The sequence below is a fragment of the Buteo buteo genome, chromosome 13 (assembly GCF_964188355.1).
Source record: "Buteo buteo chromosome 13, bButBut1.hap1.1, whole genome shotgun sequence".
NCBI lineage: Eukaryota > Metazoa > Chordata > Aves > Accipitriformes > Accipitridae > Buteo > Buteo buteo.
In genome coordinates this window covers 8,721,852-8,747,772 of record NC_134183.1, presented here as the reverse complement: position 1 = coordinate 8,747,772, position 25,921 = coordinate 8,721,852, and the positions used below count along the sequence as shown (strand labels likewise).

Sequence of the window (25,921 nt, the reverse complement as noted above, 5' to 3'; positions counted from 1 at the left end):
TGGGGTTTGGTGCCCCAGGAGACCACTCTCTGCTCCCTGCATGCTCCCATGTCCATGAAGTTTCTCTTCCCCTTCAGGATTTCAAGTCCAATGAACTGCTCAGCCAGGAGGAGTTTGTGAACCATCTTCAGGATGATGGGGATAGGATGATTGAGCTAAAGCACCCAGCTGTCAAGCCTATCCAGGTAGGGAAAGGGGGGTCTCCTCCACTGGAGCTGAGACCCCTTGAGAAATGGTGGCTGCACTGTATGAGCCAGGTCCTTGTCAAGCAGTGTCCTTGCTCAGGCTCAGCATCAGGCAATGCCTTGGCATGTGTTTTTCTCTGCTCAACAGCAGTCTTTACTCTTAGTCTGATCTCTGGGACTTCTGGAGAAAGGAGACCAGTGGTGGAGGAGGTAGGACTAGCTGGAGCCCACTGAGTCGTGCTTTGTCCCACCACAGGCTCACCAGGAAGCCTTGAAGAACGAGTGGCAGAATTTTCTGAATCTCTGTATTTGCCAGGAGAGTCAACTGAAAAGCGTGGAGAGTTATAAGAAGGTAAAAAGTAATGAGGAGAGCATGGGTCATAGGGCTGCAGGGTCAGGCCTGAGTGGGCAGTCTGGGAAGAGAGACAGCAAAAGGATGAGGATGGGAGGTCCTTTGCTTGCACCTAGCCAGGGTATTTTGGGGAAACACCCCTCAAAACACAGTCCTTTAGTGCTACAGTGAAGGACTGGCTCCCAGCTTGTCTCATCAGCCCTGTTGTGTTAGTGTGCTGGCTTGGAGAAGAGGGGTAGGAGAGGATTTGTTCACTGTCATCACTTGGGACTTGTCTGTTGATTGGGATTATTTGCCTGTGGCTCAGGTGATGGAGGGTCCTTGTCCAAGGATGCACTCTGAGGGTGGTCTGTAGGGCCTCGTGAGCCCCAAACAGGATGTGGGAGAGACACTGGGAACTGAGAGACCCCACTGGACTTGGAGATAGTAATGTCCTCCCATCTCTGTGGCTGTTCTCCTACCCACCCCTCCAGTTCCAGGATGATGCTGAGGCTGTGAGCCGCTCTCTCAAGGAGATGAACACTGACCTGGACACCAAATACAGCAAGTTCAACAAAGACAGCCCTGGGGTGGTGTCAGATCTGCTGCTTCAGCTGGAGGTGAGGTCTTCAGGGATGGTGGCACTAGCCAGACCTAAGGGGCAGACCAAATGTTACAACCTCCCCAGTAAATAACAGTGGGGAAGGGGAAGAGGTGGGTAAATAATCCTACCCGGACAGCTCATCCCAACTTTGTGCTGTGGAGGGGGAAGCCCATGGCAATACTGTGCTCTGGACACTGCTGCTGTGGGGCACTGATGCCTGGGAAGACATTTATCTCCATCAGTGACACACAGCCAGGCCCCAGGTCACCATCAGAGTAGTGAATCACAGGGAGGAGCTGCGCGTTGTCCTAAACTTGAGACACTTGGATTAGAGGGCCCGCAGAGAGTGTGAGCTGCTGGCATCAGGGCAGTGGAGAAAGGTCCTCCCATCTCCTCAGCACTCTCATGAGCCAAAGGCAAGGGAGGGAATAAAGAAATCTGACCTCAGGGGTGAGATGCAGATAGGAAAGGAACGTTTGCCTGGGAGAGAGGGAGGGGACACGTTCAACACGGTATCTTCCCATGCATGCAACACATTTTGCCCCCAAGAGGTGCTGGGATCTTGGCACCTTCTGACACTGGAATGCAGCCACCTCTTGGCAGGTCTCTGTTCCATTTCTGAGAAGAAAAACTTCTCCAGGAGATTTAATATGACAGTGTGGGATCACCTAAGGTTAACTCGGGCTGTGCCTTCAAGGGCAGATCTGCTGTGAGCGAGGGAAACCAAGGAGAGCATTGATAATGAAAAGGGGAGGAAGGGACATGGAAGGCTCAAGAATGGCGAAACTCCTGACTCCACCCCAGCAGTGACCACACAAGGATGGACAACTGGCCCCAGCATACCTACCGTAGTGTGACTCTCCCCTTCCTTCTCATCCAAGCCTGGTCACAACCACTTGTCTTCCCTGTTTTGTCTAGAATGAAGAGAAGGTGGTGAAGCAGGCAGAGAAGAGCATCACTGACCTGAAGAGAAGGAGCAAAGAGATCAGCCCACTGAAACTGCGCAGGATGCGTCCCTCTCAGACCCTCACCTTGGAGACCCTCTGTGACTGGGATGCTGGGGAGGTGAGGGCTTGACTAACAGTACCCTCAGAAGAGGCAGGCAACTGGATTCTTGTTCGGTTGCTCTAGATCTTGGCTCCATGATGGGCAGAACTGGCCTAGTGCCGGGAAGCCAAGCCTTTCACTGGGTTTTGTGTCTTTGTCCCAGGTGCAGCTGACCAGAGGTGACAAGTACATTCTGAAGGACAACAGCAACCCGGAGATGTGGGTGGTGCAAAGCAGCACTGGTGTGGTCCAGGAGGCACCTTCTGCTTGCTTCTCCATCCCTCCACCAGACCCTGAGTCTATAGACAAGGTCAATAGGTGAGTCTACAGGGGAGACCCTGACCCAGAGAGATGTTCAGACCTACTCTTAGGTCATAGCCAGCCTGACTACTTCAACTGCAGAGAAATAGTAGCTGGGAACAGACCTCTTGACTGTCTAGCACAAAATCCCTCCTGGAGAGGGATTGTTCTCTGCACCCAAGTATCTCGTCTAGGTTCCTGCCATTCCTCGACAGCACTGCATGCTGCATGGACCTTGCTGTCAAAGAGTTTTCTGGCAGTCAGGCTTGATTTCTTCACCCAAACATGTGACTCGCATAGGTTTGACTAAATTCATTGCAGAATCAGCCTGGAGCTTGGGACTTGCCAAACAGGACAGAGTTATCTGTGGCATCTCTTCTCAGCCAGCCCCAGCTGGAGACTGAGAAATGTTTCTTGAACCACAGTGTAGTCTACTGCCTGGTTGCTTGTTCATTCAGCTTCTGTGGTTCCCACAGGATGGGGTTGTGGTGTAGGGAGCTTCAGCATTACCTTTTTAATCATGTCCCTGAGTGCTTAGATAAATAGGTGCTGCTCAAGTGCTGTGGAAAGGCCCACAGCTCAGATTCAGAGTTACTTGGGCATGCCTGTTGTGATGGGAGCTTGGGTCTCCAGTCACACAGGTGTGATTACTTCATTGTGCTGCTCTTCCTGAGTGCATACCCCTCTTCGCATCTCCCAGACTACTGAATCCTTTGGATTTATGGGTTTCATGTGTGTTTTAAAACAGAAAAGTAAAAGTTTGCAACATCCTCCTGGATAACAACTCTGCAGGTGTTGCCCGGAAAACTCTTGCCCTTTTCAGGCCACATCTGACAGCTTGTTTCACTTCCTGGTGTTTGCTTCCCTTCCTACACGCGAAATATTTGTCTTTGTTTTATTTCCCAGCCTGTTCCACCATTCAGTCCCTCTGCGTGGAGCTATGTCCTGGTCCCACACAGGGACAGCCCTCGTCTGACAACAGCCAGCAAGCTGGAACTTGTTGGTTTTAGACCATGGTGTTTAGTTGGAGCAGCCATAGCAGGAATGTGAACTAGCCTGGTCCTTCAAAGGTCCCTCTTCCCAGTTCCATCAGTCTTCTCTCACCCGGAGATTTTCTTGGTCCTTCCAGCTCCTGCTGATCCTGGCTCTAGTTTTGTTAGAAGGGAACCATCCTTACAAACGAGACTTGGCATTTCTAGTGCAGCAGCCACAGAAGCAGCTACTTGTACTTGCTTCCTGCGAAGCTGCAAAGCTCTGCAAGAGATATGAAATAAATTTCCAGCTTTAATAGCTTCTGCTGAGAGTTGGAAACACTGGCTCCATTGGGAGAAATCAGCTGCTCAAATCAACTGGCTGCTTTTGCTGCTGTCCCCTTTCCTAAGGGACATCTCTGAGTTACAACAGGCTGCAGGCTCCCAGCCTTCCCCTGCCTTTGGGAACACCCTCCCCAGCAGAGGCACGAAGCTGCTCCGAGGCTGGGCTCTGTCATGACTTGCTCAGTGCAGCAGTTTCCCATCCCGCCGGCTGATGATGCTCCTCTCTGCTCACAGGCTGGAAGGGGAACTGAACACGGTGAAGCAGAAGCGAGCGGCAGTTCAGAGCACCCTGAGACGCAGCCAGAAGGAGCAGGTTCCACCCAGCCAACAGGGTACGTCAGCTGGTTAGTCAAGCCCTCTCCAGAGCAAGCCCATGCACCTCCCTTGCAGAGCTCCCAGATGTGGCTGGAAGCAGAGCACCCACTCTGGCAGGCAGAGGTACCTGCGGGTCAATGTGAGGATGCCTTCTGCTCTATGGAAAAAAGCAGCCGGTGGGATAACCTGACCTAGTGCTGCCAAGGACTCACCGTGTGATCTCGGGCAATTCAGTTATAATCTCCGTTGCCCTTCTTAAACCTCTGAGATTGACCTCCAGCTCCACGAACAGTTGCAGGGTATTTAGGGTTGCAGGGGGATGTGCCTATCCAGAAGCCTTAAATAAACCTTCTTTGTATCTGCGTCCCTTGCAGTTCTCTTCCCTAGCTGGGGGCTGTGGAATAAGCAGGCAGCCATGGCTAAATCCCGACCCCTGGCTAGCTGTGTTACTCCCACAGCGGCAGTTCAAAAGCTCTCAGCAAAGCAGAGCAGGGATGTGTCTACATGGCAGCATGTGGCTGTCTCTGTCCTTCCTTTGGACCTGAGCTCTGGCTGGCTGGGGCAAAGCTAAAACCATTTTCCTAAGCCTTTGCCATGGGTAGGCACACACATGTGCATGATGCTCTGCAGATTAGAAATGTTAACTGACTTGTTAATGGTTGCATCAAAACCCCATGCTCAGAAGAAGCCTGCGTGCTTCAGAGCTGCAAAGCACAAAGAGCAGAGCTTTGTAACAGGGCTGTCATGAGAGGGAGTTGGAGCTTTAGGGACCACGTATGGGAGAGCTTGGGGAAAGGGCTGTGCACCAAGACTGGGATGGCAGATGAGAAATGGGGCTTAACCTAAGCTGTGTCTCACTGCAGCTCTGCCCAGGAGCTCCCCTGTAGTCCAGGATGATCCCCAAGCTGACCAGCTTCTCGGTAGCCTGGATCACATTGGCAAGGACCTGGTTCAGGTAGAGAAAGAGATCTTGAACCGAGTGAGATCTCCAGTGAACTACAGTGACCCCACGGATGACCTTGCCAGGAGGATCAAACACCAGCAGGTGGGTGCTGCTGCGGGCGGGTTGGAGTGGATGAGTTTGGTAGCGTTGTGTCCTTGGCCCAAAACAGAACTGACATAGGAATTACACAGGAGATGACAGCTGGTACTTCGAAGGAGAAACCTGTGCTGCAGTTGCAAGGGTTTCAGGCTGGCCTGAGCCCTTGAAATGGGACAGATTAAGCCAAACCCTAGAGAAATGCAGGCTTTTCCCTTGGCTCAGGTCTGCAGCAAGATGGTCCATTCATTTCAGAGCTGTGGACCAGGTGCCAGTCTTGGGGAGTCCTCAACCTTTTCATAAGGATTCTGTCACCCTTCACTCTCAAGTCTGTAGCATAAAAGACAACAGGATAGAGGCAATTAATCCAATGACCAGCTCTGGCTCACCTGATGAGGAGTACAGACTGGTAGATGTGAAGGGGACAGGAAAAGAGGCAGTGCCCTGGAGCCCCCTTCCTTTCCTCTGGGATAAGATCTGGGTCTGTAGTAATTCAGCTTGTTATATCTTCATCTGTGGGTATTTATCGAGCCCTGGCAGAAGGAGGGGCTCAGGCAGATAGGCTTCTCCCACCTTTTGTTTGGGTCTCTTTCCCACACCCTGCCATTGCCAGACAGCCACAGTCTGGATGGGGCTGTGCCCCAAGGGCCAACACCTTATGAGAGGGCTACCGCACCCTTAGCCCCACAGCAAAATCCGCCCCTGAGGGAGACAACTTTTTGCAACAGCACTGCTATGACTGTGTTGGGTGACTCTGCTCCCATCTGCTGTGCCAGGAAACAACAAAGAAACTTGAGAACCTGGGGGCAGCCAAGGATGCCTTGCAGAAGGAGTGTGAGACCTACCTTTCCAAGAAACCCACCAGCACCTCGGCTTCCCAGCTCCCTGTCAAGTTGAATGCCCTCAGGAGCAAATACAGTGATGTCAATATGCTTTCCAGCCTGTACAATGAGAAGTGAGTGATGATGGCAAGGCCTGATGGGGATGAGGGGAGGAAGTCCTTGCACAGAGGTGTCAACACAGAATCATGAGAGAAAATGCTTTTAGTCTGTATGGGCGTTGGTTGAGGTCCATCCAGCCCAGTGCAGGCTGGAAACCTCCCATCCATCATCAAAGGCACCTCTGAAGGAGTTCCCGTATGGAATCTGTGGTCAGATCCCCCCACTGTGGAAAGTCCACCACAACGGATGTGTGTTCCAGCTCCGCTGTGTGTGGTGAAAAGCAATATATCTAACTTCTGGGCAGCATGACAGGGTTGTGAGTGCATATTGCTTGTTCTCTGACATGCTGCAGAAGCTCTGATGTTAAGTGAGTTTAAACACTCAAAATCAGAGAGAAAAGGAAAAAAATGGGGTCTTCTGTAGCTAACCTCGTCCTGCCATTTTTCCCTTCCCCAGGGCTAAGGCTGCCCTGAACCTGGAGACCCAGATTGAGAACGCAGACAAGATCATCAGCACGTTTGAGGCCAAGCTGGCTCAGGATAGCATCATTCCTGCATCCCCCAATGCCCTGCAGAATCGGGCCAACGATCTGCAGGTAGGAGAACATCAGGCCCTTTGCTAGGGAAGGGAGATCTCTGAGCTCGGGTAGCAATGGTGGGGAGAGCTGGACTTTGCTTACTTGAGCACTCCAAGGCACCAGCAATTAAGCCTTTCTAAAGACTTGTTCTTTGAAGGCTTTACGTTAGTGTTGCAGGCTGACCTGCACTGACTAGCTAGCAAAAAGCTCTGTCCCTCCCAGGGTACCTTTGGGGTCCCTAAAATATACGATGAACCTCTTAGCATCTGTTCTAAATTCTGTTGCTCTGCCACACACCCATCCCTGCTCTTTCCTGCTACCAATCTCCCTGCCCCATCATTAGCTCTCACCCTTGACTCATGCTGACCCTTTTTTGCCTTCCCCAAAACTTCTCCTTTCTGCTCCATGCACCATTCATCCCACCTTCTTTACTAAGTCTCACTGTTCTCTCTCTTCCACGTTGTGTGTCTATCTTGGAGAACCTGACTAGCCCCCAAATACTGCATGGTTAAGGAGGGTATTTCTCGTTGATTCGTTGACTGGTACAGACCTGGAGGTGTCTTTTTTCCCTTGCAGAAGATGAAGCGGGACCTGGTGGCCCAAGAGGACTGTGTGCTGAAGCTGAACAGGGGGCTCAAGGATGCTGAGCACAGCTGCAGTGCTGTGCAGAACAACTTCCAGGAGTACTGCCCTGACCTGCCCCGGCAGAAGCGGGAGGTGCAGCTCCTCAATGACCGCTATCATGCCGTTGCGGACCAGCTGGATCAGCGGTGAGGAGCTGTGGTGTCTTCTCCACTCCTGTAGTCATAGCTTTCTCTTAGCTAGCATGGACCAGCGTCTGTCAGAGTCCCAAGAGTATGTTCTTCACTGCAGGACCCTGATCCTGACCACCCTGCTGTAATACTGGGGACCAAGTCTGTCCCGCTGTGTAGTTGCCACCTTCCACTGTGCAGCACAGGCTTTGAGCTTCCAGATAGCTGTGAGAAGGCAGTCTTAAGTAGCTGAATGGTGGCCTCTGCCTGACCCATTGACCCTACCCAGAGAGACTCTGGTGCTTAACACTTCTCACAGGCATTGCTGCTGGTTGCCTGCCTTTTTCCTTCTCTCATCTCCCAAGCTGTGTTCATGCTGCAGTAGCAAACCTGATGAGCACAGAATTGTGCTCCCCACTCAGGGATCAGTTGTCACCCCCTTGTTTTTGTTATCGTGGTGTTTGTTGCGGTGACATTCTCACCATAGTGTCTTTTTAGAAACTTGCACATGAATCTTTGCCCTTCCCCTTAATGTTCCTGTTCATCTTCGTGCTGTGCAGAGAGAAGACCCTCAGAAATATCAGTCTCACCTACCAGCAGTTCCAAAACTCCAATGAGAACCTGATGTTCTGGATGAACAACGTACCCAAGCACCAAGTGAAGACCACTGATGGGCCAAGCCAGATCAATTACAAGCTGCAGGCACAGAAGGTGTGTTCCAGGACAAGCGCCATAACCTGTAACCTTACAGGGATGGGGGACTGTACTTGTAAACAGTATGCAAAATAGTACCAACCAGTTCCTAGTTGTGTGCTCCACCAGTGAATGAACTAGAACAAGGAGAGAATGGATTGCAGCCCACAGATGATGTATCTTGCCCCACTGTGTTCATCTACAGTGCTGGTGTCCTCATCTGTGCTAGTCACCCCCAGGCTGATATCCTCTCCATGAAAAGGACACATCTAGATCCTGAAAGATTGCACCTTGGGCTGAGATGTTGCATCTGGGTCCTGCATCTTTCTCTCCTTGAGCAGATCCTAAGCTGACTAGCTCAAATGATGAGATGTGGAGGTCTCTGTGTGGGCTGGTATTTACCTCATACGTGATAAATCAGTGTGGCAGCTCCTGGGCAAGTGAGAGTGCTGCTGAGATCCTCTAAAGCCCTGGAGACTTTTCCTAAACTTCTTCCTGTTTGCACCATTCCCTCCAGTACTAGGCTGAGCTACTGCTCTTGGCTGCAAGAGTATTACTGGGTTGCTGCATTTCAACCTGTTCTTAACATCATGTGTCTCCTGCAGAGGCTGGTGGAGGAGATCGAAAGCAAGGAGCCTGAGAAGAACGCAGTGGTCAGACTATCCCGGAACGTGCAGTCCACGCTCAATGTATGGCTGGGTTTTCCCATGTAGCACTCCCTTAGCATCTCACCCAAGAGATCCCAACTGATTCTTCTGTTTCTGCTCTGAACAGGACTATGAACTCCAAGCAGGCAAATACAGCTCTTCTCTGGACCCTACCCTGACTGACTTTGCTGCAAAGAGGCTGCGTGTGACCCCCCTACAAGAAAGCATCCAGGCCCAGGTAAAATGTTAAGATGAAGGCATGGAAACCATTGTCTAGCTCCTTACCCAAGCCCCATGTCCTCTGCAAGGCCTTAATCCACTCTTACAGCCACAGTTGATCATGGTCCTAAACCCAAGGACAAATGTCATCAGGGCTCTCTTTGTCTATGGGGCCAGCATGTGAGATCCAGAATTAGGGGTGTGTCTGGTACCTTTGGTTGAGATTGCTGATGATGCCTCCTTGCCATATTGTGTATGCAGATAAAGCCTACAGGGTAGGTGTGTGGGGACAAGACTGAGCCAGAGCTCCTGTGTGCTCCTCCCAGTTACACCTCAGTTCTCCTGTATCACCTTGGGCTATTTGCCAACATCCATGTATGGCCCAAAGTGAATTTGAAAGTCTGGACCTTGAGTAGGCTAGCAGGTATCTAACAAGCATTCAGATAAAGGGGTCAGGATCTCCTACATGAGTCCTTAGACTCTGCGTGTTTCTAGAAAGTCAGATGTGAAGACACTAATCCCTGGAATAGTGCAGTACACCAAGTGCATCCAGGTGAAAGGAGGGGTGGGAGAGCATGCCATCCAACAGACCTGTGTCAAGGTGAGGAGGACAATGCTTTCACCGCTGTTTCTTTTTCAGGAAAATGATGTAACCAAGCTCTACATGGAGCTGGCAGCAGAAAATAAACAGCAGCTGAACCGGCTGGAGTTTGCAAAGAAGATTGTTGAGAAGGTACCAGCTAACAGCTCATGGCAAGATTGGGGTACTCTAGACTGGGGGTTGAAATGATCTTTCCAAAGGTGTCAGCAATCTGCCTAGCCTGGGATCCCCCACTCCTCCCCAGATCTTCACATCCAGGTGTGAGGAAGAACAGGAATGGAAACTCCTGTGAGAAAAGACCACGAGTAACCACAGTTTCACTGACACTGATCTCAGGTTGTGACTTTCATCACCTCTGTGGGCCCTCAACTCTTTACTGAAGCTGTAGTTTATGCTAGGAAAAATGATTAGGACTCTTTAAGTCCTGTTCTCAGCTATATCTAATCAATGTTCACAGACTAAGAATTTCAGATTCATCCCTGGATGTGGCTGGAATTTGGTGCTCACAACCTTCTTGCAACACTTCAAAGCCATAGGACTTCTATGCCTTTCTAGGGCTTGATTCACCTGTAGGAAAGGTCTCTGGTCTGCGTGACTTGTCAGTGTGGTCAGGAAGGACAAGAGATTAAACTGGGGCACTCTGTGATGTGAACCAGCTGCACAGTGGGGACTGGCCATGTTACCCTCCCTCAGCTGCAGATTCAACAAGGCAGCACCAAGCACCTTTGTGGGCTGCTGCGGCACCTCCATGACAAGCGGAAGACACACCAAGTCAGTTGCTTGAGATGGTGGGAATATGTCCTCATTTGCCATTTACGAACAGCCTTATTTGGAGGCTCCCTGAGGATTCTGTACCAGTTCTGTCTCCTACCATGCCTTGTCATGGAAAAGACCTCTGCACCACATTCAAAGAGTAACTTTGTTTTGCTGCCTTTTTTTTTTTTTTTTAATTTCTTTTTTTGTTTTTCCCTTGCAGAAGGAGGTGCACGAAGATGTTGAAGCTGTACATGAGCAAACGCAGCAATCTGAAAACAAAGCCAAAACAAGCAGGGAATCTGAGGGGCTGAAATCGCAGCTGGAGGAGGAAAGGAGGAAAGTGGCCAAGATTGAAGAGGACCTGGAGGAACACAGAAACAAGCTGCTAATGTTGAAAACTCAGAAGCCCATTGAAAGAGTGGAAGAAAAGGAGGTGATAGAATATTACAGAGACCCACAGATGGAGAGCAACCTGTCTAAGATGGCACAGCAGATTGAAGAGGAAGGCAAAAAGAGGCAGAGCCTCCAAGAAAACATTGAAATGATGAGTCGGAAGCTTGCCCAGATGGAGAGTGAGAAGAAGGTCATACCTGCCCAGCTCCTCACCAAAGAGATCACAAAAATTGAGAAAGATCCAAGCCTGGATAGCGAAGCAGCCAGTCTTCGTCAGGAGATCAAACGTCTCCAGGAGGAAAGCTTGGCTGCTGCTTCTGAACTTGAGCAGCATAAGAGAGAGCTGCACATGCTGGAGCGAAAGCAGCCCAATATCCGAGAGAAAGTGGTGGTGAAGGAGCTGATCAAACTGGAGAAAAACCCAGAAATGGTGAAGTCTGTTAGGACCCTGCAGCTACAAATCGATGAGGAATCCTTCAAGAGGAAGTCTGCAGAAGAAGCGATAGTGAAAGTGAAGAACAAGATTGAGGAGGTGGAAAGACTAATTGAAACGGCAGAACCCAAAATTATCGTTAAGGAGGTGAAGCAGGTAGAGCAGGACCCGGAGTTATTGCGAGAGTCTTCCAAGCTTAAAACTCTGATTGAGGAAGAGAGGAGCAAAAACTTGATGCTTACAGGTGAGCTGGGAGAGCTGCAGAGCCAGTACAGTATTGCAGAGAAGCAAAAACCAAGGGTAGAGGTTAAAGAGAGGGTCAATGAGATTTTCTTGGTGGATCCTGAAACGGAGCGACAAATTGCACACCTGAAAAGGGAGCTGCAGGAAGTTACTCTGAAAAGGACAAAGATTGACAGTGAAGTGGAAGAGGCCTTAGCAGAGCTCAATGTCCTCCGGTCACAGAAACCAGTGGTGGAGCTTAAAGAAGTTATAGAGGAGGTGGTGAAACATGAGAAGAGTCCAGAGATTCTTAGAGAAATTGACAGGCTGAAACAACAGCTCAATGAACTAGTGAACACCAACGGCAGGACCCAAGAGCAGCTCATTAGGCTGCAGGGTGAAAGGGATGAATGGAAGAGGGAGAGATCCAAGGTGGAAACCAAGCTGGTCAACAAGGAAGTCATCCGATATGAGAATGATCCACTCCTGGAAAAAGAAGCTGACCGTCTCCGTCAAGAGGTGCGCAATATGTCTCAAAAGAGGAGAGCTGCAGAGGATGCAATCTATGACTTGCAGAATAAATACATGCTACTGGAGAGGCGAAAGCCAGAGGAAAAGGTAGTTGTTCAAGAGGTGATACTGACTCAAAAAGATCCAAAGCTCCGAGATGAGCACAACAGGCTGAGCCGGAGTCTAGACGAAGAGGTGAGCAACAGGCGTCGTCTGGAACGTGACGTGCAGCAGGTTCGTGCGTTGGTGGAAGAGCAAGAGAAGTTGCTCAACTTTCAGGAGGATCGAAGTAAGAGACTTGCTCTGGAGAAGGAGATGAGACAAATTACATTGAGAATAAAGGAGCTGGAGGAGAGCCCAGCCCCTGTGCAAGAAAAGATCATTATGGAAGAAGTGGTCAAGTTGGAGAAGGATCCAGTCCTTGAACAGTCTGCCAGCAACCTGCGCTTGGAGCTGGACCGTGAGAAGATGGAGGTGCTGAACTTGCAGAGAGAATGCAAGAACCTGCAGATGCAAGTTGATGTCCTGCAGAAAACAAAATCCCAGGAGAAGACCATCTACAAGGAGGTGATTCGAGTGGAAAAGGACAGAGCGCTGGAGAGTGAACGTGCACGCATCTGGGAGCTGCTGAATAGGGAGAGAGGGGCCAAGCAAAAGGCAGAAGAGGAGGTACGGCGGCTCAGGGAGAAGATTGAGAGAGCTGAAGGCATGAAGAGGACATGGGCTCGTGAAGAGACAGAGCTGCAGAAAGCCAGGAACCTGGCCATCCAGGAGAGAGCCAACTTGGAGAGTGAACTGCGGGACCTGGAGAGGCAGAAGCAGCAGAAAGTCCTCTTCCTTCGGGAGGAGTCCAAACTGCTCAACCAACGGACTGAGAATGACAGGCAGAAGAAGAAGCAGCTGGAACATGAGTTTTCCCTGCTGGAGGCAGACATCCTTAGGGAGAAGGACCAGATCTACAACAAAGAGAGGTTCATTCGAGATCTCCAGTCAAGGGTCAACCGGGAAGAAATCAATCATGAGACCCAGATGAGAGAGACAAACCTCTCCACCAAGATCTCTATCTTAGACCCTGAGACAGGGAAGGATATGTCCCCTTATGAGGCCTATAAGAGAGGTATCATAGACAGAGGCCAGTACATCCAGCTGCAAGAGCTGGAGTGTGATTGGGAGGAAGTCACCACCTTGGGCCCAAATGGGGAAGTCTCAGTTCTCCTTGACAAGAAAAGTGGGAAGCAGTACTCCATCGATGATGCGCTAAGGCTGAGGAGGATCACAAAGGAAGAATACCAGCTGTACCGGGATGGCAAGATTCCCATCTCTGAATTCGCCTTGCTGGTGGCTGGGGAAACCAAGCCTCCCCCGTCCCTCTCTATTGGCTCCATCATCTCCAAATCCCCGCTCTCATCACCCACCACCCCCCAAACCCAAAGCTTCTTCCCCCCAGCCTCGCAGAAGGGCTTCTGTGATGACACATCCCCCATCGCCGGGGTGTATGACACCACCACTGACACCAAGTACAACATCAAGACTGCTGTTGCAAAGAAGCTGCTTGATCCCATGACGGCTCAGAAGCTCCTGGAAGCCCAGGCTGCCACAGGAGGCATCATAGACCTAATTTCTCGGGACCGGTTCTCAGTCCATAAGGCGATCGAGAGGGGGCTGATTGACAGGACCTACATGCAGAGACTGCTCAATGCCCAGAAAGCTTTCACAGGGATTGAGGACCCAGTGACTAAGCGAAGGCTGTCTGTGGGGGAAGCAGTTCAGAAGGGATGGATGACCAAGGACAGTGCTTTCCCCTACCTGGAGGTCCAGCATCTAACCGGAGGGCTCATCGATCCTAAGAAAACTGGTCGCATCCCCGTGCTGGAAGCTGCCCAGACAGGGATGATAACAGGCGACCTGGCCAATAGGCTCCAGGATGAGTCCAACTATGAGAAAGATCTCATTGACCCTATCACTAAAGAGAAGATAAATTACAAGGAGGCCATGGCCCTCTGCCAGAAGGATTCGCTGGGCAGCCTCCTGCTGCTCCCAGCCGCATCGGAGGGGTATCAGCGGTACCACCAGGCGAGCCGTTCCCCCAAGCTCTCACGGTTCAGGCATTGAATGGATTCAGGCATGTACTGGATCTGGTTCCTTCAGGAGTTCATCCCTTCAAAACACCTCTCCCCACAGAGGCAGCAGCGATCACAGGAATGGAGCATCTAGCATTTAGGGCTGCATACTCTTCTATCTTAGCTATCTGCTTCCCAATGCAGCTTGGCTGTGCGAGGAAGAAAGCGTGATCGTGAGCATGTAAGGGCCTGACACACAGGGGTCCCTGTGGTCCCCCGGGTGCTGCTGTGACAGCAAAGGGGGGTCGATTGCAAGAATAATCCTCTGGCAGTAGGTTAGATGTGGTTATGCCCAGAAAGGGGGGGGAGAGCCAGAGTGTTTTCCAGTTGGGTCATTCTTCTGCATGCAATAAACATACAAAGTGTGACTCTGTGGCTGTGTTGTCTCTACAGGCTGAGGCTGTGAAGTGGCTGAAGGCATGGCTAGACCTCCCCTCATGCAGTCCTATGCCCTGCAGCCCAATCTACAAAGGGTTTGCAGACTCTTGCTCCCCCTGATCTCACAGCACTGAACCCCCTACATTTCTTTCTGCATGTGAGTCCTTATTTTTAAAGATTTTGTTGTGTTTGTCTTTAAAACTGAAAACCAAGGGGACTTTGCTCCCTGGTTATTTGGACATCTCTGAAAGAGGGACTTGGTTGCCAACGGGTGCAGCTCTGTGTTATGTTTGATCCAGTCTAAGTGCAGGCAGCTACCAAGTGGAGCGGCCCCCCTGCCCCCTCCAGCTGCCTGTCCCTGGTGTCTCTCTGGCTGCAGACCAGTAATGGCGTTGGCTGCACAATGACTTGGGTCACTTCACTGAGCTGCTGGCAGAGGAAGCCAAGCCCCAACCAAAACTAAGCCCTGTTGAAGTAGATGATCCTGGGGGCTTGTCCTGTACCTGTACAGAGGCGGATGTGTTGCAAGGGAAGGTATGACCTTCGGTAGCAGACTAATGATGCTTGCAGTCAACGGTGATGTGAGACTGCTTTCTACAACCCTTGGCCTTGGCTGCAGGATCCACCCAGCAGTACTGGAAAATCTGCACTTGCTATTTCTTTAGGTGAGCTTTCACACCTCTATGTAACTTCCACTGCTCAGCCCTTGCTGAAATGAGTAAGTCTCATCTCCCAAGTGTTCTTCCCTAGTATCTACCCCACTGTGGAGCATCCCCTGGCTTTGTGGGGTGAGAAAAATTACTTTCTATTGACATGAGCTGCTCTTCCCCGTCGGCCGAGGGCTCTTTTAGCTGATGCTGTTTGGGAACTCCAACACACACAAAATAATCCATCAGGGTAGAAGTTTCCTCCCCCTCCTTCCCCCATCAGAGCAGCAGCATAGCCTCTATTTTCATATAACCCAGCTTGGATTTGAAGTCTGAGCTCCAAGAAGAAATTGTTCCCATGCTGGCTGGCTCAGCACAATCACAGGTCCTGTTACCTTCCTGCTGGTAGGTAGTGCTCAGCATTAACAATCGGAGTCCAGCTATGGAAATGCCAAGTTTCCAGTCCAAGATCTGCCCAGGCTCTGTCCCATGCTCTGCAGGGTCTGTGTCTATTGTGAGGCATATGGCTGGTGTCCGTGGCCATCTCAGCTGCCATGATCAATATGGCACAATCTGTTGGTTTACAAAGGGGGGAAAACTGTTGCACACACCCTACAGCATCCGTTCCCAGCCTGTTTCCTCTTGGTAAAGCACTGCCAGCACATGGGCCACTGTATCTCCCTCCTGGCTGGTCTGGACCAGCAGCAAGGGCTGGCGCCGGGCTGTGATGGACCAGGGGACACATCAGGAGAGAAACTCTGACCTGGCCTCCTGCCAGGGGAAGCCCAACAGCCCTCGGAGCACAGGAACACAGCCAGGTGAGGATCACGTCCCAGTGCAACCAACCTTGGACCAGTGTGGTTCACAGCAGCCCTTGGGTCCCAGCTCTTCAAAGCTGCTGGGAGCAGCCTTGCTGTGCTTTGCCTTTGCTCCCCTTGGCTGGCTGAAAGCAGGGAGGATCCGTCAGCAACGGGGCCGTTGCCTTTTCTGCAGCTCAGCTCTGCCCAACAGGTGAGTTTGCTGTCAGCCTACCCCCTTGCCCAGCTCCGTGGGGCAGGGTGCTGGGCTCTAGGGCTACCCTCCTCCCAGCTGCTCCCCTTTGCAAATGAGATAAAACCATGCTTGTTTTTAAAGCAGTATGATATTCACGTGGTGAGTCATCCCTGAAGCGTTGATTAAATAATTTGGGGGAGTGCTCTGTAACTAAGTGACTTGGAGTTCTGCTAGTTAGGCAGTCAGTTAATAATTTTGGATAAAATGCTCTCTAACTGCGTGGTGGGAAGTATTTACCTCAGGCTAGGTGAAGGCATTAAGAAATGAGGCAGCTGAGCAGTCTAGCTGGGCTGAGCAGTCTCCCTTGAAGGCTGGCCTGCCTTTTGTTTCTGAAAAAAAACCACTAAAAATAATTTTCTTTACTATGAAGTGGTCCTCATGTGCAGAAAGCAGCTCGTATCATGTCCTCCTAATGTGTCCATAGGAAGCACCACACAGCCTTGGGGCTTCCCCAGAGCCCAACTGTCTGGCAGGGTTGTGAGTTGCTCAGGAGGGGTCAGGTAGTGCTTTTCCTCCCTTCTCCGGCACAGGGTGATGGTGCTGCATTGTGGCTTTCCCAGAGCAGTTATTCTGACACAGCTGTTGTTGGTTCCCTTTGCTGGCAGTGGGGTTGAGTCATAAATGTTTTAAATTCAGCCTATTGCTTCATTTTGTCAGGCTAGATGAGCTGTAGTATTTTTATTTATGTTTCTGGTCTGGATGAATGTCCTTGGTATTTATTTCTTTAATGCAGATCTTCTTTAAAAAAAAAAAAACAACCAACAAACACCTCTTCTGCAAACAGCTTGTCTAGTACAACACAAGCATTTGTCTGAATAGAGCAAACAACAGAGCATTGTCTGTACTAAATGAATTGACTTTAAAACGTGTATGCAAAGGCAGGGAAATGATTCCATAGCAGAATTCATCCATGTCTCACAAACGTGCCTCTGTGAGCTGGGTGTTATCATACGGAGGCCATGAGGTGCTGCAGGAGTACAGCAGGGCTTCAATTTTCCTGCCACAGGGCTCTCAAGGCTGCTGCATGAGCCCAGCTGCCTGCTCAGTCAGAAAACCATCCTTCCCAAACACAAGCAGGTCACTTTTTCCAGGCAGCCACTCCAGCATGACTCCGAACAACAGCTTCAAAAGCAAAGCAACTCCCACCTGCCTTAAAAAAACCTAATCTGTGCAAATTGCAGAGGTGAGCGAGCTCCCCAGGTCCTGGCTGGGGCTTCTACACCTGCAGGGGAAGTACAGCCAGGCGGTGTGGCAGGGCCCAGAGGGAGGTGAGCAACAGGGCCCAGGGTTTTGCTGTCAGTGGTCTGTCAGGAGGTATGGCTGCTACAGTTAGGATGACGAAGGTCTTTCTGATGTCAGGAATTAAGCAGAGTCACCTGCTGCCTTTTTTTGGGTGGGAAGAAGGAATGAATGATGGAGGAAGCCAAAGGACAACAGCTTGGCTTTAGGCAGGCAGGTCTTGTGTCGAGAGGGGCTTTTTCAGGAGGCACCTAAAGGTTTCTCTCCCCTGTGCAAATTCTCTGGTATCTAGTAGGTGAGGAGGGAGGTTTGTGCTACAGCCGAGATGTGCAGCCACCTCACTACTGCATTGTTTATCTGTCATGAAACTCCAGGAATTTGATAGCTTTGGAGAGCTGTCAGGTTGTGCTGAGATCACTTCTTCGGATCACTGTTATTAGGAGAGCACGTGTCTGCATGTGTGTGAAAAACAGAAGTGCAGAAGTTTGGCTTCCCTAAGTTAAAAATATCTCTTTTGAGTATTTAAATAAGCAGAACATAACTCTGAACTGGTTTGTGGTAACCTTTGATGGAAGGAAAGCCCAACTTGCCATACCGAGGCAGAACTGGGCTGCAGAACCATCAGCCCCTTGTTCCACAACAGAACTGAGAGTATATTTCTGCACCTGCCAAGTATTTGAGCTAGAAAAGATAAAAGAAAGAGTGCAGGAGACGATGAAGGGAAAAGAGCTCTGTGGAAAAAAGGACCTGCCAGACTGTCCTGCATCACTAGCCTGATGGGCCGCACCAAACAATAAACACTGAGGTTTCTGAACAAATGACAAGCCTTTATTTTTTTCTGCACTGAAAGAAAAAAAATTAAGATGTCAAAACCACACCAAAAGTTAGTGAGAATTCTCCAAACGTTTGAACAGCAAAAACATTTCCAAGACAATAAAGCAAAGGAAGTAGTAGTACACCTGGACTGATGATGGAAAGCCAGTGTTCTAGCTGTTACTTTTTCCAGCCACATGCAACAAGGGCTTTATGCTGACTGGATCTTTTGGCTTCTTGATCCCACCTAAGGCACAAATTAAGATACCTGATAGTGCTCTTCAGCTTGTGAAACAGCAGAATGTCAGCTCTGTTAAATAGCTCAGATTAAACAAGTTGTCTAGGGCTGACAAGCCCAATCTTTGGTAACAGCAGCAAAGGGCTGAGCAGAGAAGCGCTCCCCTACCCGAAGTGGAGCTCCAGCACACCCTGGTGTCAGAAACTGCCATCGACAGAACTGGGGGTGCTCCAGTGCTGGAGAGACAATCACTGTGTGTCACTTTAGCTCGCTGACTAATGCAAGGACAACCTTCTGAAAGATGCTCGCTCTTCTCTACATTTCAGCATTTTATGCTGATAAATACACCCCACCCTTTTGCACATGACCTTTTCAAAACAGCTCTACTGGCTGTAACCCAGACAAACTTTCCCCCAGCAACAGGCTGAGAGTCTCTAAATGCAAGAATGTCCCCCTCCAGGCTCCTCAGGAGAAGTGAGACCCTGGGTCCCAGCGAGCCCCTTGCTAAGTCCTCAAAACTAGATCTGCAGTGCTACCCAGAGGTGCAAGTGCATGGGGAGAGCTGTGTCTTCTCATCTGCAGTGTCTCTGCAGCACACGTTGCTCTTCAGGGTTCCGAGGGCTTCTCCAGAAGAAGTACTTGTGATTGAGGGCTGCCTTGGCTGAGATGCGCCTGCTGGGATCATACAGGAGCAATTGCTGCCAAGAGAAAAACCCAGCAGATTTAGGATTTTAAAACCCAGATGACTGATTGCCCCTGCATGTGGCTGGGCCCAGATGCAGATGTTGGTCCTGCCTTTTCCCCTCTCTGGGCTTCAGGAGTAACCCACAGCTGAAGTTACTGGGGGGGATTATGCTAGAAGGGTTTCTTGACCCTGAGTGTGGTGGTTTCCTAGGGGCACCTGCAATGACAGTCCTGCTTGAGAGCCAGGACTGAGCCCTATTCAATGATGCGGTGTTTCTGCAATGGCAGAGATGAACGTTAGAGCCAGATCAGCTAATACACTTCCAGGTAGATGACTCCCAAATATCCCTGTTCTTTGCCCACTTTGAAAAGGTCCTGTCTGTCCCTGGGTATTGTTCTGAGCCCTCACTCACCACCAATAAGTCTCTACCATCTTGATCTAAGTTGGGAACAATTTCCTTCATCTCCTTCCTAGCCCACCGGGGAAAGTCTCCCTTGTAGTCAGGCATCTGGGTCACCCCAGGCCAGGTCGCCTCAGTGGGAGTGCCCAGGGTGCGAAAGATCCTGAACAGCTGATCGATCTCAGAGTCCCCTGGAAACAGGGCCTTTCTGGTCACCTGGGGGAAAAAAAAAAAAGCCAGTTCCCACCTTTCCATCAGCTGTGTGCCCTATTTCCTACTGCAAGCAACCCTTTGACCCAGTAGATGTAAACAACTGCACAGACCGGGGCAGTTAAAATGCAGCAATTCTGCCAGGCAGTGGTTGGGAAAGTCACGGTTGTCTGACTGCTTGCCTCCAGCTCCTCTCCATGGGTCCATGCTCCCCTGAGGCTGTCCCTCTTTCAGCCAGTCCCTTATCCCTCTTTGTCTTCAGTTTCCTAACACCTACTCTGGCAGACTAGCTCCCTCCTCACCTACTCACACAGGCTCTGCTGCTCTGCAGCTCGGGGGCTTTGGGAGCTAGGGATAGTGCTATTACACTACAGGGATAACAAGAGCGCTTCAGAGTGGAGTACGGACCCCCTAGGAAATCTGCTCTGCCATGCTCTGAGAGTGCTAGTTCTCTGCAGCCCACTGTGGGGACATCTGCAAGAGAGTCATCTCCTCCCAGGATCAAAATGCTGCAGCAACAAGGCTGAAGTTACCCCTTCTGCAAGGAGAGGCATCACATTCCCATGTACCTGGAACTGCAGCTGGACTACAGAGGCTTCTTTGCCTCCTGTCAGGCCACTGCTGGTGGCAATTTCCTTCTGAGCCCGCAGCTAAGGGTCAGCTAACCCTCAGGTTGGACTTCCCATAAAACACACTGCCGCACAGAGTAGGATCACGGTATCACAGATGTTCTGTGTCTTGTTCCTCCTTCCCCACTTCCCACTGCAGCTGCATTCCCCTGTTCATTAAAGAGGCTATTTAAACCCATTCTACCATTTCTGCAAAGATGCAGCCAATGCTCCAGATATCCACAGCAGTCGAGTAGTATTTGCATCCCAGCAGTATTTCGGGGGCTCGGTACCACAGAGTCACCACCTGGTAAGGAACAAACAAACAAGCTTTGTCTAGTTTCCCTGGGTGAAACTAGAGGCATGGGATCCTGTCTTCTCTGCTGTAATGCAGTAACTGTACAAATCAGAGTGTGCCAAGACCATGTTGAATTAACAGACACCTTAGTGACAGCAAGGCTGGGATTAAAAGATCATTCTTCAACAGGACACTCTGAAACAAATAAATATACCCTATGCAGAGATGGTGGGAACACAGCTTGCAGACGGGCTAGGGTAGAAGCGGTCAGCACATTTTGTGGGGACATGAGGTAACCCCTAAGCTGCGGGTTATGTTAAGACCACATGCCTGGGCACAGCTGTGCCTCTGTTATGGCTGTGTAACTTGTGATGCTGCTGTTCACCCACTATGGATTGTGTACCCCACTCTCAAGTGGCAGGGAGCCTCAACAATACCTCATGAGTGTATGTGCGCAGGGGGACTCCAAAAGCTCTTGCCAGTCCAAAATCAGCCAGCTTGATTGCTCCTGCTTCGTTAATGAGCAAGTTCTGTGGCTTCAAGTCCCTGTGGATGACTCTGTGTGAGTGGCAGAAGCTCACACCCTGCAGCAGCTGGAAAAGGTAGTTCTAAGGAGAGAGGAGATTTCAGACAAGGCCACAATGAAACCACTTTGAATTGTGTGAATTGGATTGTGTGAACCAATACACTTTTAATAATTTTTAGACCTGAATGGGAAAAAAAGACCTTGCTATAATGCAACGTCAGGCTTGCCGGCCACTACTCAGGGATGCACACAAACTGTTCCCACCCTACATGGGGACAGAGAGACTCCAAACCAAGCAGTGGCGGTCCCTTCCACCTATCTATTACTCTGTACAAAGGCAATTAGCAATAGATCCCTCAGTTGTCCTCTTAACAGCAGTTTGTTCTGCAGCAAGATGGACTGGAGAGCCTGGAAACAGCTGAGAAATAAATGCACTGAGCGATAGTGCCACGAGGTTTTCCCAGCTGAAACGTTTGAGATCTGAGAGGTTGAATGCCTCTAGCCAAGGATGAATCTCTTCCAGATGCAGTCTGGGTAAGAGCAGTTCAGTGCTGCCTCTGGCCAGCAGAATGCAGCAAGGACACATGCTCTCTGCTCTGCCTTAGCACTCCTTTCACGCTGTACCTTGACCAAGCTTAAAGGAAGCTCTCCAGTTCTGGATGAGTCCATGTATTTCTTCAGGTCCTGATTCAAATACTCAAACACCAGATAGAGCTTCTTCTGGCTGTGTATGACATCTAGAAGCCTGCAAAAGAAGTGCAAGTGCTCCCTTCAGTACCTTTCAGCACCTTTTCCAAATCTTTGCAAATACCCAAACATCCCTCCTCCCACAGATGCCTCTGTTCTGTGAGTTCCTTGGAGCAGAGAGGCAGATATAAAAGCAGCATCTAGTATGGAGCAGCAGTGGCTTGGACCAGCTTGTGTTGCTTGAGTGAAGTGGCAGTGCTGTGAGCTATTGCTGAGAACCAGGGAAGTGCAAGTGATTCCTGTATTTTCCTGTTTATTTTGCTCCTGTCTGTGCAGTCAGGGAAGGACAGGAAAACCCCTCTCGCTCCCTGAGCAGGAGCTCGTCAATGAGCTGGTGGGGAGGGTTAATCCGTCTTACCTGACTATGTTGGGGTGCTTCAGCTCCTTCAGCAGTGAGATTTCTCGGATCGCAGTGCTGGGGACACCCTCCGTCTCCCTGTGGCAGAGATGGGCTGTATGGCACCCTGTCCCCCAGTGGGATCCCACAGCCCATCAGGGTCCTGTGTCCCTTCTCCCTTCCATTGTACCCCATCCCCTGCTCAGGGGAAGGTCTCTAACACTGAGCACCCCGAGTTTGGGATGGAGCCGTGTATGGGGTGGGCTGGGGCTAGGCAGGGGGAAATGGAGCTGTGGGGAAGGAGAGGGAGGGGGTGACCTAGGCAGTGCAAGCTCTAGGGCAGAGCTTGTTTGGGAGCACCTGAGGGCACATTTGGAGAAGCAACAATGGTTTAAATGTCAAAGCCTCGCTTTTCAGAGGTGGGGGGGGAGATGAAAGCTCTTTGCCCCTCAGGCAGCCACCTCCACTGTCCTAAGGGGCCACCATGGCCCCCCCCATCCACACTGACACCCCAGGGCCGACCCGGGGGAACATTAATAAGCTTTTATCTTCTCAGTCCCCCTCACCCCCCGGAGGGGTTGAAGCTCACCCTGCTGGGAGGCTGAGCCCTGAGGGAGAGGCCACCTCCCAAAATGGTGGCTACTTGCCCCTGCCCTGCACCATAGAGCCAGGGCCAGGTAGCACCACGTCAGGCCCTAGCTGCTTGCATGAGCCGATAGAGACATTGTTTTCCCCTCATGTCAGGCTTTTTTGAGCCTTTCACACCGTTTTGGACACTGGGCTGGGCTCAGGGCCCTCCTGCTCACTCCCATGGCAGGGCTGGGGCACTGCTGGGCTCAGCTGGCGGCCATCTCCCCACAGATGGCACTGCCGGCCCCAGAGGAGCCATCCACCTTCCTCACCCCCCTCTCGCCTTGGGACCCTATTGCCACCGCGCTGAGGAGGCAGCCGGCCTGGCACCATGGCGGGCCGGCTGGGTGCTGGGCTGGGCCGGGCCATGGCAGCCCCAGGACCGGGGCTCTGCCCCACTCACGAGTCCAAGCGGATCTTCTTGAGGGCCACCAGCTGCCCCGTGCGCTTGTTGCGAGCCTTGTACACAACGCCATAGGTGCCCTCCCCGATCTTCTCCACCTTCTGAAACACCTCCTGGAAGGCATCCATGGTGCTGCCTCAGCCTTGCGATGGCAGCAGGGGCGGCTGGCACTGCTTTCTGAGGTAAAAAAAAAACAAAGAAGGGACCCCACCCCCCAAAACGTGCAGGTCTTTGCTCTCCCTGTGTGTCCCCTGAGCTGCTTTCAGGGTCTGGGTCCCCCCTTGCTGCTCCCCCAGCATAGGGACCTGCCTTGAACTGGAGCAGGCGGACAGGGCTGCCTGGGCACACTGGTGGGTGTCTGGGGGTGTGGGGAGTGTCTGGGGGGTCTTTGGACAGACCCTAATTACCAAACACGCTGTGCACCATCTGCTCAGGACTGGTTGCTTGTGACCCAGGTTGTGTGGTGCGCTGGCTAAAACAAAAATAGAGCAAAATGGATGTGAAGAGATGCTTTGGGCCTGCGGGAAAGGCAGCAGGGACTGCACAGGGCCACTGTGCAGTGCCTGGCATCAAGGGGATGCAGTGTGTAATTAGGGTTCCTTGGGACACGCTCAGGTCAAAGACACACCAGAATATTTTTTTTTTTTTTTGGGGGGGTGGAGTGGTGTGTGTGTGGGTTGGTTGTTTGTTTGGAGTTTTTTTGGTTTAGTTTTTTGTCTTGCGCAATTGTCCCTTGAACCTCCCCACCGTGAGCTGTGCTGCTTGGTCAGCCTTTTGGAAGATGTCCTTGGCGGGTGGGATTAATCATTGACTTGACAGCTGACAGAAGACAAGATTAAAAAAAGAGTATGCATCGTGGCACCAGGAAAGGCCATCATGGCCACAGGAACTGTCTTCTGGAGGGCTTGGGGGCTCCATGTCTCTGTGTGGGCACAGCAGGACATGGCGGCTGACTGGCTGCGTGGGTCCACAGTGCAGACCCCAACTTTAAGGTGATCTAAAAAGGACTGATATAGCCCATTGCTGAGCCACCAGCTCAAAATCTTTTTTCAATTGATTTTGGCAGTTTTTGAAAAAAACAAAGCATGGTTGCTCTGTGGCTGAAGGGGGATCCACATGGCCACAGCAAACTCTTGTGTGGGTTCTCCGGTGGCTTGCGAAGGTTGAGTTTCCACTCACGTTTCCATCTGGGGTCGTTGCTAAATTTGCTCACCTCTTCCTGGCTGGTTGGGTTTGTGGGGTTTTTTTTCATAACACTTGTAGGAACCTGGTATTTTGGATATTCCCAGTCCTGGTATCTTGGATATTCCCAACTCTCTGGCAAACATGGCCATTTGGATAAAATTTAAGCACAGGGAGGAAGATAGAACAGACAGGACATGAGGTATAAACATAAACACATCATGACGGATTCATAGTTTTCTCTTACAAAAAGAGGTTAGAATCCTGAGATCATGTCTTTAGACTTGGGCTGAACAGAGAGTTTACTAAGTCAGGGCTTTTGGATCTCCATAACCGCATGGAGAAAAACATAAGGCTCAATTATGATTAAAGCTTGTAGCAAGCACTGTAATTACTGAGCCATCTCAGGCCCTTGAATCAAGCCTGCTGGTAGCAGGTGACTTTGCCAATACCTGTTGCATTTTGATCTGCTGCTGTGCGTTGTATGGCTTCAGTCCTCATTTTCTGAACATTTCACCAGAGTATCTGAGCAAAAAGCCAAAAAGGCTGCAGGTGGCTGAATTCCCCTGCAAACCACAGTCCCAGCTCACTCCAGGTCTGGGGATTCTTGTAGCACAGAAGCCTCCTCTCTCTTGCACTAACATTTTACTCTCATCTCACGTTAGTGATTTTCTGTCTTTTTGTTGACGGTTTAATTCTGCTAGGTGGGCCTGGCACCACGTTCTTAAACCAGTGGCTCTGATGTAACTTCATCTCCTCTTCTTGCAACTTTTTCAAAGCCAAGCACTTTGTTACACACCCAGTACTTAGGAGAAGGAAGAAAATTGCACATTGCTACATTTTCTTACATCATCCATAGGGTCTCTGCAGGGCCTAATACATTTGCCTTAGCAAGAAAGAGGTTTTTAATCAATAAAAAGCGAGGCTGTCTTCTGTTTTCATCTCTATTTAGGGAAATATCAATCAAAACCTTTACATGCTTCAAAAAAATAGTGATTTAAGGTCTCCTAAACTTAAGTTGTGTCAAGGAAGAAAGTCAAGTGGTGATTCTCAGGGCACTGCAAATACTTATTTTAGAGCTAAAGTCAATCCCCCCTCTTGGACACCATCTCCTGAAAACCCCAAGAGGCAGGTGCTACTGAAAATAGTGACTCTTTGTTCTTCTTGTTTCTTTGTTGGTCAGTCCAGGTATGTGAGTGTTTTGCCAGGAACGCTCCCATGTGGCAGCTGAGTCATGGTAACCAAATGCATGGACTCATGGACCCGCAGCCACACAGGGCTAATGAACCTTGCGCTAATGCCCTTTACCTCTGATCTGCCAACAGCCTGCTAATCCGCTGTGCTTTAGTAGTGGGTCTGGGTGTGAACTGTTTAACTCAAGATTCAGAGGCTTCTCCTTTTTCTGACATCTCCAAGCCTTGCATTACAAAAGGACCAGTATAAGTGCTCCCTTTCCTTAACCGCCCTTTTAAACAAACAACAAACCTGCTTCCCAGACTTATTTTCAGTGATGACACCTGGCATGA

The 25,921-nt window shown here is 50.5% G+C and overlaps 2 protein-coding genes across 5 annotated transcripts in view; one reads left to right on the top strand and one right to left on the bottom strand.

The window, feature by feature from the left end:
• Nucleotides 1–14,362, top strand: part of EVPL (envoplakin) — a 34,765-nt gene extending 20,403 nt beyond the window's left edge. For all 3 annotated transcript variants that reach the window (XM_075044578.1, XM_075044577.1, XM_075044576.1), the window contains 15 exons: nucleotides 78–185; nucleotides 442–537; nucleotides 1,011–1,136; nucleotides 2,039–2,185; nucleotides 2,331–2,485; nucleotides 4,018–4,115; nucleotides 4,962–5,143; nucleotides 5,914–6,092; nucleotides 6,535–6,673; nucleotides 7,232–7,425; nucleotides 7,968–8,118; nucleotides 8,706–8,789; nucleotides 8,875–8,985; nucleotides 9,607–9,699; nucleotides 10,544–14,362. In XM_075044578.1, coding sequence (XP_074900679.1) covers nucleotides 78–185; nucleotides 442–537; nucleotides 1,011–1,136; nucleotides 2,039–2,185; nucleotides 2,331–2,485; nucleotides 4,018–4,115; nucleotides 4,962–5,143; nucleotides 5,914–6,092; nucleotides 6,535–6,673; nucleotides 7,232–7,425; nucleotides 7,968–8,118; nucleotides 8,706–8,789; nucleotides 8,875–8,985; nucleotides 9,607–9,699; nucleotides 10,544–13,993 — 5,313 coding nt within the window. In that variant the 3' untranslated portion in view covers nucleotides 13,994–14,362. The remainder of the gene's footprint in view (nucleotides 1–77; nucleotides 186–441; nucleotides 538–1,010; nucleotides 1,137–2,038; nucleotides 2,186–2,330; nucleotides 2,486–4,017; nucleotides 4,116–4,961; nucleotides 5,144–5,913; nucleotides 6,093–6,534; nucleotides 6,674–7,231; nucleotides 7,426–7,967; nucleotides 8,119–8,705; nucleotides 8,790–8,874; nucleotides 8,986–9,606; nucleotides 9,700–10,543) is intronic.
• Nucleotides 14,363–18,134: 3,772 nt separating this feature from the next.
• CDK3 (cyclin dependent kinase 3) lies at nucleotides 18,135–25,884 on the bottom strand. 2 transcript variants are annotated; one of them, XM_075044571.1, is made up of 7 exons: nucleotides 23,214–25,884; nucleotides 22,202–22,279; nucleotides 21,721–21,841; nucleotides 21,008–21,178; nucleotides 20,478–20,579; nucleotides 19,467–19,670; nucleotides 18,135–19,067 (listed from the first exon to the last, which is right to left on the bottom strand). In XM_075044571.1, exons 1-7 carry the CDS (start codon nucleotides 23,339–23,341, stop codon nucleotides 18,942–18,944), a joined length of 930 nt encoding a protein of 309 aa, XP_074900672.1. In that variant the 5' UTR covers nucleotides 23,342–25,884; the 3' UTR covers nucleotides 18,135–18,941. The 2 variants fall into 2 exon arrangements, with proteins under 2 accessions (XP_074900672.1, XP_074900673.1); XM_075044572.1 differs by lacking the exon at nucleotides 19,467–19,670.
• Between the last annotated feature and the right edge of the window lie 37 nt (nucleotides 25,885–25,921).